Source organism: Charadrius vociferus, unplaced genomic scaffold, assembly GCF_000708025.1.
Source record: "Charadrius vociferus isolate BGI_N301 unplaced genomic scaffold, ASM70802v2 scaffold16, whole genome shotgun sequence".
Lineage (NCBI taxonomy): Eukaryota > Metazoa > Chordata > Aves > Charadriiformes > Charadriidae > Charadrius > Charadrius vociferus.
Genome location: NW_009649167.1, coordinates 386,846 through 399,887, shown reverse-complemented (window position 1 = coordinate 399,887; position 13,042 = coordinate 386,846). Strand labels below are relative to the sequence as shown.

The window sequence follows — 13,042 nt, the reverse complement described above, 5'->3', positions numbered from 1 at the left end:
CCAGATGTAGGACCTTGCACTTGGCCTTGTTGAACTGCATGAGGTTGGCTTGGGCCCACCTCTCCAGGTCCCTCTGGATGGCATCCCTCCCCTCCAGCGTGTCTACCTCACCAAACAGCTTGGTATCATCGGCAAACTCGCTGAGGGTGGACTCGACCCCACTGTCTATGTCTGCGACAAAAATGTTGAACAGTACAGGTCCCACTACTGACCCCTGAGGAACACCACTCATCACTGGTCTCCACTTGGACATCGAGCTGTTGACTGCAACTCTTGAGTGCGACAGTGCCAGTTCTTCATCCACTGAGTGGTCCATTTGTCGAATCCATGTCTCTCCAATTTAGAGACCAGCATATCGAGCGGGACGGTGTTGAAAGCTTTGTACAAGTCCAGGTAGATGACATCTGTTGATCTTCCCTTGTCCACTGCCGCTGTAACCCCTTCGTAGAAGGCCACCAAATTTGTCAGGCACAACTTGCCCTTGGTGAAGCCATGCTGGCTGTCACCAATCACCTCTTTGTTTTCTATGTGCCTCAGGAGAGTTTCCATGAGGATCTACTCCATGATCTTGCCAGGCACAGAGGTGAGACTGACTGGTCTGTAGTTCCCTGGGTCTTCCTTCTTTCCCTTTTTGAAAATAGGGGTTATGTTTCCCCTCTTCCAGTTGGCAGGAACCTCGCCAGACCACCACGACTTCTCAAATATGATGGCTAGTGGCTTAGCGACTTCATCTGCCAGTTCCTTCAGGACCTGCAGATGTATCTCATCAGGTCCCATGGACTTGTGCACCTTCAGGTTCCTTAGGTGGTCTCACACTTGATCTTCACCTACAGTGGGCGGTTCTTCATTTTCCCAATCCTCGCCTTTGCATTCTGCGTCATGGGCAGTGCAGCTGCAGGCCTTGCCAGTGAAGACTGAGACAAAAAAGTCATTTATGACCTCAGCTCTGTCTCTGTCCTGGGTAACCACTTCTTGTGTTTCCTTCTGGAGAGGGCCCACCTCTTCCCTAGTCTTTCTTTTCTTGCTGACATACTTAAAAGAAGGATTTTTTGTTTGTCTTAACGTCCCTAGCCAGATTTAGTTCTATCTGGGCCTTAGCTTGTCTAACCCGATCCCTGGCTGCTCGAACGATTCCTCTATATTCCTCCCAGGCTACCCGCCCCTGTTTCCACTCCCTATAGGCCTCCTTTTTGCTTTTGATCATGTCCAGGAGCATCTGATCATCCATGCAGGTCTCCTGGCTTTCCTACCTGCCTTCCTCTTTGTAGGGATGTTACTGGATCAAAAAGCAGAACACATTTTAATCTTCCTATATTCCTATAATTCCTGTGCTTAAACAATCTCTATATATTCTTTATTTATACATGTAACATTTGAGTTTAAAGACATGTAAATTAAAAACAAAAAAACACTCCACAGACTTTTTGACTGTTAGACTATCAACTTGTATTAAGATAAGTCATCCTGGAAAAGAATATTTCTTTCATGGCTATTTAAAGAAAGCATCAAAGCCTGTTACTTAGGATAACTTGTCTTTTGCCAATGGAAACATCAAGTGTTTTGAGGCAAGCTTCTAAAAGTATGCAGAATCCAGCAGCTATCATGAAGCACTGAATAACTTCATGTTTCTTTAGTGAAATAAAGCATGAATTTGGAGATTAAGTTTGTTTCAGTGTTTGAATCCCTTTGTCCTTTCGTTTTCCTTCTATATGAAAGCAGGGACGATAAGGAAAACAGAAAGAGGAGTTTCCTCTTATAGCAAAATGAAAATGCCCATCTGAATCACGTAGACATCCTTGGAAAAATAGAAAAACAACAAAACCAAACCCTGAAGTTCAAAACACAAACCCCAAAAGCTTTAGAAAAACTAAGACACTTTTTGTATATGGTACTTCAAATTTTCTCCTTAATGAGAAAGGCAGTTAATAACTTATGTAAAATGTTCATAATATCACCAAATGAAAGTCATCATACAGCTGATCTATTCCATGTAACAAACTGATCACAATGGTCCCTTCAGATCTAAGTCCTAGGATTGACATCTATATATGAGTTTATTTTTTAGCACTATAGCCCATTTACTCCACATTCAGAATTCTAATTCTCTTGGGTAACACCAGCAAGAAGTAGGATGTCTGTCACTCAAGAACTCAAAACGCAAATGGAGCTTGTGGAACAGAAATGACATTGTCTTGCCATGGCTTTCAACGGGTCTTCTACTGAAACAGCTATAGGTATCCACCAGAAGATTTTAATAGCAATAAAAACAACAGCAGCAGCAATTCTTCTGATAGCTTACCAATTCAGTTTCATGTCATAACCAGTACCTGTAACCATTAGTGCCTCCCATTTGTGGGCAGGATGGAAACATTCTAGCTCTATTTGGTATTCAAGTAAATGACGTATTCTGCCAAGGAACAGCCATGTGCTATCTTGTACCCCAACATCTCTGGTCAGCTCCCGAGCAATTTCGATTTTAACATTTGCTTCTCTTCCCCTTCACAATTCACTTCCCCCAGTTTTACTGACTGAATGTACACTAGTCTTCCTTCCATGTAGCAAGTCCTAATCCCAACTCCTTCAGAATTTTCCTCTGACCCCACTATGTCCCCTGTTTCTTTGCTGGTGTTAATGATGTTGTGATGACATTCCAGCAACCCTTCAGAATTAAGTATTCCCATGATTTTAGTACAGGGCATGAGAATTCCCCCAGTCACTGCTGCTGGCTACCTGAAGACTTCAACAAACGTAACATGAGTTTCTACTGACTTAGTTTTAAATTTTTTACTTTGCAGCCAAATAGGATAACTATCAAAGGATAATTCCAGTTGGAAGGAGTGTCAGGAGGTCCCCAGTCCACTCTTCTGCTCAAAGGAAGGTCAGCTATGAAGACAGACCACGTTGGTCTCAGTTTTATCCACTGTGGTGTTGAAAGCATCTGAGAATGGAGATTGCCCAGGCTCTCTTGGCAACCTGCAGCCTCTTGCAACCTGTTCCATTGCCTGACTGTTCTAAGTTTTTTTTCCTCATATCCAGTCTGAACCTCTTGTTTCAATCGTGTCCCATAAGCCTAGAATTCTTCTCCGAGATTAAAAATTATCATACACAACATGAAAGCATCAAGGAAGTCATAATACAACATGGGTCAGAACCATATCAAAGACCATAAATGACTGCTTTGTGCTCGACAGCAGCACAACATGAACTACACAGACTTGAAGTGCAGGCAAAAGTGATAGGACATTATAATTTCTGACAGTGAATATAATGTGACCAATGTCTAATTTGTCCTACAAGAAAACTGCAGCTAACTACCATAAATATACCAAATAAGCATTCATCTTTAAGGTTAAAATTAACAAAAATAATCAACAGCTAGTTATAACCCTTTTCTCTGATCTAGAGGTTATCATCATGCCTCCATTGTAACAGTATAACGGGCTCCCGCCCCACATAGCAATCCTAGAAACACTGTCTTCCTACTACATCAACATTATGACAACCGCTAGCTCAGGTTTCTACTACTTGAGTTTTCAGTACTGCACGTTTGTACAGTAGTGAAACACGAAATAATGCTCATCTAAAGCACAGTTGAAGAAATGGAATGAGAAACCTTGTATTGCAGTGTACACAGATGGAAACAAGAAATATCACTGGTACTACGTAAGTCTCAATCCACTGCACGGTGCACAGAAGTATTCAGTGCTGGTCACTCTCAAGAGGGATTACTGCTTTACAGCAGACACTCAAGTGCCAGGTGTAGGAATTCAAATCTAAATCCTACAATAATTAATCCAATTCTAATCTAATATTTAATACTGTACCAAAACATTTCTCTACGGAGATCATTTTATTCAAGTTTTAGCATTCAAAACTAAGGCTAGCCTCTATCAGTCTACATCTTTTAGGCTGGATGATACTAAAATTTTGTCTTCATCAGCGCTTCCCCCTTTCATACTTAAACTTGCTAGCTTTAAGATCCCCATTAGATATATTACAGTTATGTTACAAAGGGAGCAAGAGGTTTTTCAAACCAGAGTGAAGAAAAATACACTGTCGGAGAGAAATCTAATGGTGTGGCCTGCAGCATTCATTAAATATAGGCTTCTCAGTGGTAATAAATGCTAATTACATTTGCAAATCAATTTTCACAATAACCTGTTTTCACTTGCCAATAAAAGCTTTGAGTTTTCAGGCTTGGCTTCAACTTCCAATTGCCTCAAGATTTTTCTATAAGCCAATTCCCTTCCAAATAGACAACTGTATGAAAAGTTTTATCAACATTTTAGAGATGTTACAGCTTCAGAAATAATTTAAAAAAATTAAGAAAAACAGTATTTACTACTTCCAGTTACATGTATAATTACTGAAGTGAAATCATGTCTATTTTAAACTAGCAGTTCATGGAAATCAAACCAAACATGCATTCTTTTAACAGTTTTTGGAGCGTACTCTAACTATGAAATTGCACAAATACGAAAAATATCCTTGCTGTAGTCAAACGAATAAAAAGCTAACAAAAGCTAAGTCCAAACACAACTGAGCATTTCCAGTAACAAGTTCTGCACGAAGCTGGAAATCAAAGTACTTATAAAACCAGCAGAAAAGGAGGTATTCTACAAAGACTTTAACAACTTCAAGAGACAAGGCAAAGAACTTTTTTTTTTTACACCATCACAGCAACTTTATTCAAAAGGCACTGGAAATTAAATGACTGCTATAATTAACTTAGAGACAGTGTGCTACAAAGTACATGTGTCTTTCTTAATCTGAACGAAAATGTGAAAGCGTAATTTACCCCTGTTCTGAAGAAAGGGCACTTAAAAACCAATACAGACATCAGGATGTATTTGCCACAGTATAAGCCCATTTCTGACTGAGTGAAAACTAAGTGAAAATATCTATTACCAAGTCCAGAAAATATAATAATAAACTTACTCCAAAAAAAGCAGCAGCTTGAGATGTCATTCTTAAGTAAAAATAACAAAAAAACCACCCCAAAAAAACCAAACACCCCCCCACCATATTTAAGTGATTATTTTTCTTAAATGTAGTTTTTTCTCTAATACACATTGTACATAGAGTAACACTTTTATTCATTTCAGGACACTGACACATTCAAAACCATTTTTTTTTTTTCCTTTACTCCAAAACAGCACTGAAAGTTTCTTAGAATGTCCTAAAAATTAAAAAAAAAAAAAAAAGAAAAGGGAAGACTTTGTAAACAGAGTCTCTACGGCATTTAACTCCTATGTTAAACAGGAGGGAAAAAATAATTTTACTTTAACTGTGATAATATCTGGATTACTTAAGTGTTGCACACCAAACCTATGCCTATAAAAAGCTATAATAAAAATTCAATAAAGTGTACATTTAAATTTATTTACAAAAGTAAAAGAGCAGATGCTCCCAAAAGCAAAGTCTTTTCTTCTGGCAATCCAAAAATGTGTATTCTGAGAAGATCCTCAATTTAAAAATAGTTACTTGTTTTTTAAGTTTAGAAAGGTGACAAGGAAACAGAGAAAAGCAGTTGACAGGTTTAAGAATGCGGATATTTAACTTTCTTTATTAGGTATTGTACACACAATCATAGGAAAATATAGTAAGTGCTACTTACTTTAACAAGCGTTTCAGGAGAGACTTCTTCATCTGGGACCCAAAGTTTTGTTGTCTTTTTTCCTGGAAGCTAAACCAAATGTTACATTTTATTACACTACTGTTACTCTTCAGTGAAACCTGTTGTAATCTCTTTCCTGTTTGCTTCTGCAAACAATACAGCAGCACTCACTAGTTAGTTACTTCTATAAAATACCGAAGGCATAAAGCTATTACAGAAGTAAGATACTGTTCTTACCTCACTACTCAAGTATCAGCAAATTTAACAGTAGTTAAGGTGTTTTTGTTGCTGCTGTTGTTGTTATCTGAATATTATTGCTTTAGAGTGTAATAGACATGCTTTGAAAATAATTTCCAGTTTCCATATCCAGTAGACTGGAACCTCAAGCACATAGTTTTACACAGTCAATCTTTCAACAATGGCTGACAATGGACAACGATTACTTTGTAATCGCTATCAATACAGAAGTATTAGAAAAGTTAAAATTCAGTGTCTTCCACTTAAAGAGTGTATTTTAGTTTCAAATGCGTTATACTTCCAAAAAATAAAAAAACCCCACAACTTGCTTGCTCAAGACAAGAGACTGAGTGAGTGAAGTCAACACCAATTTTCCCATTTTTAACAAAAAGCAAGTCATGAGTGATCAAATGCTGTGCTATACATCTTATCACTTTTGTAAGGACTACTAAATTAGTACTATCTCCTTTCCTATACTGTGGGTTTTCAATTGAGTCAAACAGTACACATGGAAATCGAAAGACAACCATATCCAAAAAGTAGAACCAACGAGCCAAGAATTTGCACAAGTACTTGCCGAGTATCATACTACAGCAGAAGCAGAATCTTAATACAAATATTTAAAAATACTTACCCTATCATTCATTAGCAAGTCTTTAACAATAAAAGTGGCAACCAATGATTTCAAAGGGGCAGCAAATTGATCAGGTGCTAGCATGGCTATATGGCCAATAGTAACCAACGGCGTAATGAGATGCTCAAAATTGCTTGGATCCAGACTTTTATGCAGTGGCTAGAATAAAGGCGATATATTCAGGTATTACTGATACAATCTGTATCATATTGGCAGAAAGAGTTCTGTGTAAGTTGTTCATGCCTATTTCTATTTCAGAAATACAATTTTAAAAGAACTATTAACTATTCAGATTTAAAGACACATTCACGAACCCTATAAGTCTCCTACAAATAAAAAGAAAAAACAAGAAAGACAAAATTTTTACCACATCTGGGTAGCTCAAAAAGTGGAAGCCCAAGCAAGACCATTTAGGAAACAATGGACTAAAAAGCATATTTTCTTATTGAAGAAGGGGGCATACTACATCTCAAGATAGCAATTTCAGTAAAGGAGTATGATTCAGCCTTCAAGATAAAAGGCTGATGGGCACGAATTAAAAAGTACATTTGCAGTTGTAACTCTAAAAATCTATTTAAATAGTCTCTACCATAATTCAGTTTTCCATAATTTCTGTAACCATTTAAATATTTTGGGCCAGTCCAAACAGGGGTGAGGAGTGATGTATCGTTCCTCTTTCCGTAAGTAGTTCATAGTTCCTAGCAGAGAGTCCAGCACTTTGTTTTATTCTATCATCTGTTAAAATACAAAACCCTGAACATGACGGATCATAGGACAAAAAACACCCTCCGATACTATTTCTCAGGCCAAACTGTATGAGAACAAAGGGAAAGGGGGAAAATACATTTTCTAAATTTGACACAACTTCCATATAAATTGCAACTACGTCCCTTAATTTAAATACACGATATAAAAGATTAATAAAAATTAACTTAATTTAATTTTACCTCAAATATCTGTGCAAACTGTGTTTCTTTGCTGGAAAATATTGCATGGATGCAGTGAATAGCATACTTGGCTTGACGAGGGGGTCCCTTTTTAGCTTTATGATGCAACACTGGAAGCAAAGCACTTAAAAAAAAAAAAAAAAGAGATAAGTACCTTTTCACAAACTGAAAAATCTTCCAAAATATTAAACTAGCAAAAAAGTACAGATATATACATATAGAACACAACACCTCTGCAAAAGTGCCAATTGTCCTGGTTTTGACAATTTCTTCAAAGAAAGCAAAAAAGGGCTACTTACATGCGTTGCAAGTAAAAAAAAAAAAAAACACACTTTTTTTTGTTAATAAAATATGTAGTAAAACAAACATTTTATCTGCGTAAGTTACTAAATGCTCTTTTGAAATATTCTTTTCTACACATCCCCATTAAATTGTAAAGAATGTTTTTACATTGCTGTATATTTAATTTAGGAAAAAACATAAGTAATTCTGAAGGGCACTGATAAAAATTATAGTAGCATTAGTGACATATCAGCTGTCACTGTTTTGGATATATTGATTTCACTTCCATTCCTCAAAATCCACTGCATTTTAAATTGATTCAAAACTCTTGCCTGATTTACCTGAAGTAATACTTTCTTCCAAAAGATTGCGGGATAATGCTAATAGCATGCAAAAAGAAGAATAAGGACCTCCAACACCCCATATAGTAAAGAACATTACTCAAACAGATAAAGATATACAACTTACGATCGTATATGAGGGAAGTCTTCTTCAATTTTACTTCCTGTATTTTTGAAAATTTGTAATGCAGCTTCTGCCACTTTTTCATCATCCATTTTCAAGCAAGCCAGGAGAGATTCAAAAGTTTCAGCTGAATGAAATGAGATAGGGTGCGTAAATGAAAGTACCTGCCAAAATAAGATGAAAGGCATATTAATATTTTTTAAAGGTCCACTTATACAGAACATTCCATCAAGAGTCACTTTCCACTGCCATACTGGAATATTTACAATAATCTGCCTGGGTTTGACATGTGATCCACATTTATCCTTTTCTTACTTTTTCTTTTAGTACCTCCTAAACTTCTCTGTCTTTATACATGATCTCATCAGTTTTAACTTATTTCTCCAGTCTCAACTTCTTCTCCTATTGTTGTGAACATGTACTTCTCAGTGGCTACATCTACATCAGCAAGTACTGGGTTACAGCAGAAGCAGGTCTTAAGAGAAACACAACTGATGCTAAGGAAGCAATACTCACATTCCAGGGGTTCTACTTCAGACTATTTCTATATTAACTGAAACCACTTTAGCCACTGCAACACAATACATGCTTCTGAAGACCATCTCATAATTTTGTTCCTCTGAAAGGAATCCAGCCTGTGTCTTCCCAGACTTCATGCTCATTTGCTAAGTGGAACAACTGGTTGCGCTCAGAAGTGATGATCCTACCTCTGAAGTAGTAATATAGACATACCCAGTAAGGTCTGTCATCCTTCAAGCTTTCCACAGCAGCTTACCAGATCCTGTACCTCTCCTTCAGATTCTTGGACTCTGTTTTAAGTACTAGAGTCCTCCACATTAAAAAAATACAGTAATAAAAATAATGTAATATATATATATATATATATAACCTCATTTGATCCTCCCTGAAAGTTTGCCTTCTCTTAATTTTTAAGCGGCTGTTGATTGTTAGCCTCTTTCCATATAATACTCTGACCCGTGGGAAAGAAACAGTTCTCAAAATCTAAGAAAACTGTGTGAAGAAGTTCCATTTTCACCAAGTTACCTTCCTCCCCATTTCACTGTATGGTATTCCCTTTTTTGGACTACTACAATTGTCTCTTCTGGATTCTTCTCATGATGCACAGATCACTTTCTTCAGGACAATCTTACTCCTCTTCCTTAAATCTGTCACGCCAGTTCATATGAATACGTAAGTACTGACCTGGGAGACTTCTTTCAAATACATAGTCCTTCATGACATAACTTATTCTTACTTGGATTCATTTTCGTGCTAATGGCTTTTTGCACTTTTATCTAAACGTGCACAGCTGGCTAGAGTCACATGGTCTCAGATGAATCTACGAGGCCCTTAGTTGATCTGAGGTATTTTAAGATTCTAAGATATCGGGCCCCTCACTACAAGCAAGACACTGAGATTCTGGACTGTGTCCAGAGAAGGACAACGAAGCTGGTGAGGGGTGTGGAGAACAAGTATTATGAGGAGCGGCTGAGGGAACTGGGGTTGTTTAGTCTGGAGAAAAGGAGGCCGAGGGGAGACCTTATCGCTCTCTACAGCTACCTGAAAGGAGGTTGTAACAAGGTGGGGGTCAGTCTCTTCTCCCAAGTAACAAGCGATATAGGACAAGAGGAAACAGCCTCCCGTTGCACCAGGGGAGGTTTAGGATGCATATTAGGAAAAAATTCTTCACCAGAAGGGTCAAACATTCCTGGAGGTACTTAAAAGATGGGTAGACGTGGTGCTTAGGGACATGTTTTAGTGGTGGTTTTGGCAGTGTTAAGTTGATGGTTGGACTCAGTGATCTTAAAGCTCCCTTCTAACCTAGACAATTCTATGATTCTGAAAAGTTTAGTATGGGAGTCCTTTAGATTTTGAGGCCTCTGAAATCAACACACAGGTGGACTGCTCCCAACACTACCACATAATTGAGTGGTAATATGGCACAAGTACCTTTCTGTGAATGTACAGGCAAAGCTGACACTACATAGTGCTTTTAGCCTAGTCTTTGAGAGAGACTCAGTGAAACAAAAAGCCCTACGTAATTGCATTTAAAAAGTTTCATGCTTTTAGGAATATTTGTGAATAACACCGTGATCAGCCTTTTTCCTCTGAGGAAAAAGGACGAACATAGTAAGAAATTTTGTACAACGTCCTCAGAAATGCATCTTGATGGGGTTTGCTATGTGAACCGAGTCTCAAAGATTACACATAGCTGAAGTAGATAAGACCTCAATTTATGAGGAACTCAGGAGAACCACAGTATTATTGTACTGATATACAACTGCAGTTCCAAAAGTAGTATAACTATATTCACAAACTGCTTAATTCACACTCTAATAATCAAAGCTCAGCTACTGATGTCACACACGTAACTACTTTTGACTTCCAGGAAAGCTTCTAAATGATTTATAAGATACCTTACTTGTGTGCCATATAAGATAAACATAGAACAAAACCCAAACTAGTAGTCTTCCAGATAGCCACCACATGCTTATAACTAAAGACACTGAGCACTAATTAAAAATTTATTTTAACAGAGTTGCTTCAGAAAGTTCCACATGCTCACTGACCACGAGGAGTATACTTGCCTTAAGCAATTCAAGACCTGCTCTGATTGCCTGGTCAGTAGGTACACCCTCATCTTCATCATCAGCTGTTCCATCTATAGACTTGTTTACTTGCTTGATAAGGGCACTGAAGAGGAAAACAAACCACAGCCTTGTATTTACTGCAATTCTACCATGTATGACTATTTTCATAAGTTTAAGATACAATCTTATTAAAAGAACTTATTATAAACAAAACATAAGCTTGTTATAAAACAAATATGTCAACTACATACATAATCTGGTTGCCCTCATCTCCTATCTAAATCAAATCTTATGAGGTGTTAAGTTAAAAATATGTTTATCCATCATGAATAACTATATAGAAATTACTGTGGAAGGATCACAAAAATAAGAACACAATTTGACCATTACAAGCAACGAATTCAGGGAAGAATTACGGAGAGTTTGCAAGCTGCTATGGATTCTTAATCATTGATGGAAAATAACTGTTTACAATGTTTCGTCTATAATCAAGAGAAAAAAACCAAACTAAACAGCTGCGCTAAGAGATGATGAAAAAATTTAAAAGACCCATCTCCTGCATATTTCACCTTGACAATAATGCTTGGTTTTTTCTTATGCTACACCCTAGGAAGGGAAATGGTGATTATCCAAATGATCCTATTACTGAGTGGTACAGGCAGCTGGATGATCAAGAACTGAATAATATTCAGAATATTTCTTCCATATATCCTATAAACAATACTTAGAGCCAAAAAAAATCCCAAACCAAAACCCCCAAAAAACCCACCAAAAAAACAGAAAAAAAAAAAGCAACCAAAAAACAACCGCAGCAAACCAAGGGAGAGACCTCCTAGTTGCACTTCCCAGACTTCCAATTTTATTTTTTTTCTGCCCCTAATTGGACAAAAATGACTATTAAGAAAACCACACAGTCTGAGTTTCAAAAACGAAGCACAAGTTCAGTGAAATTTTTACAAAGATGGGAGAGTACCAATTCTGTGGCAAAACTGAAAATACATTTTTTTTTTCACTTGTGTACTATATGGCAGTCAGACAGAAGGTAGATTGTAAAATAAATACTACAACTTAGTGCCACATATGAATATTACTTTAAATATACATTTTATATTGCTTCTATGAATGTGAAAAAAGAAAAGTATTTTCAAATTTAAAGTAAAAATCCACCTGCACATTGTACTTTATCCAAGATCAGAAACAGATTTTTATGTGAAACTTCATTACATTGCACACATGACAGGCAGAAATTGAAAAGCTCAAATACTTCAGTTAATTACTATAGTTGGAATTAACAGATCCGAATTTACCAGTATATAGAACTAGTTGTCTCTAATAAGGTACCACAGATCTCAAATACAGCTGTTAAATAATCATTTCAGCAATTACTTTTTTCCCCCACTCATGACTTCACTGACTTACTCAAAATCTTGATGCCTCATCACCACTATTTTTACTTGCTCATTTAAAATCCTGTTTATGTCTCTGTGAGCTAATATTCTGGGTGGAAAGCTTCAATGAGTACCAACAGACAGAAATGAATTTTAAAATAAGTCAGTCAGTCAGAAACCGAACTTTCCCCATCTGCAACAGATTCATTTGTACTGACAGGCTGTCCCAGCTGTGCTAAATGACAAATCAATTGTTAGTGTGGCTACATTCTGAACAAGGACATAAAAACACCTAAGGGGAAACAAGAAAATACAGCAGGTCATCAGGCCCTAAACTGCACCTGCCCAATCTATTACTCCTTATGCTTAAAGGTGAAATAAGAAACCCCAATTTCAAACCTTGTGATCTACAGTCAACAACACACAAAAAAAATACCTGATGGATTCAGTATCAATGTGCACAGGAGCAATTCTCTCAAGAAGAAACTTTATCATTTCCAGGAAAGGATTTGTTGGTTGTTTTGGATTGCCCAACTTCTTTGTTATTTCCCTCTGCAACACAAGTTTCAATTAAATTTATAATCAATTCAGTTCCAAAAATATTCACATATTTTAAGAGCAATTCTTACCACACATCCTTCAGCCTGTTTGCAAGAACATGTTGGGCTAACAAGCATTTCTAACTGACTTCTTATTTTTTCATCATCTTCTAGAACTTGTGTGAACTTTTTCATGAAATCTTGAGCTTTCCCTGGATCAGGAAGGTTTCCTTTAAATAAGCAAAAGAAATCACTATTTATTTTGATAAGCATCAGTATTGTAAATTACGCAAGTCTGAAATGTCATACCAAGAAAAGTTCTATGCATGTTTTAGTTCATCG

The 13,042-nt window shown here is 37.0% G+C and overlaps 1 protein-coding gene across 3 annotated transcripts in view; it reads right to left on the bottom strand.

Annotated features, from left to right (window-relative positions):
* The window catches only part of PDS5B (PDS5, regulator of cohesion maintenance, homolog B (S. cerevisiae)), a 92,853-nt gene that overhangs the window by 33,635 nt on the left and 46,176 nt on the right, over positions 1-13,042 (bottom strand). For all 3 annotated transcript variants that reach the window (XM_009888388.1, XM_009888391.1, XM_009888389.1), the window contains exons 15-21: positions 12,791-12,930; positions 12,598-12,713; positions 10,771-10,876; positions 8,186-8,346; positions 7,436-7,559; positions 6,489-6,647; positions 5,618-5,686 (exon numbers count right to left, since the gene is read on the bottom strand). In XM_009888388.1, the coding sequence (XP_009886690.1) occupies positions 5,618-5,686; positions 6,489-6,647; positions 7,436-7,559; positions 8,186-8,346; positions 10,771-10,876; positions 12,598-12,713; positions 12,791-12,930 (875 nt within the window). The remainder of the gene's footprint in view (positions 1-5,617; positions 5,687-6,488; positions 6,648-7,435; positions 7,560-8,185; positions 8,347-10,770; positions 10,877-12,597; positions 12,714-12,790; positions 12,931-13,042) is intronic.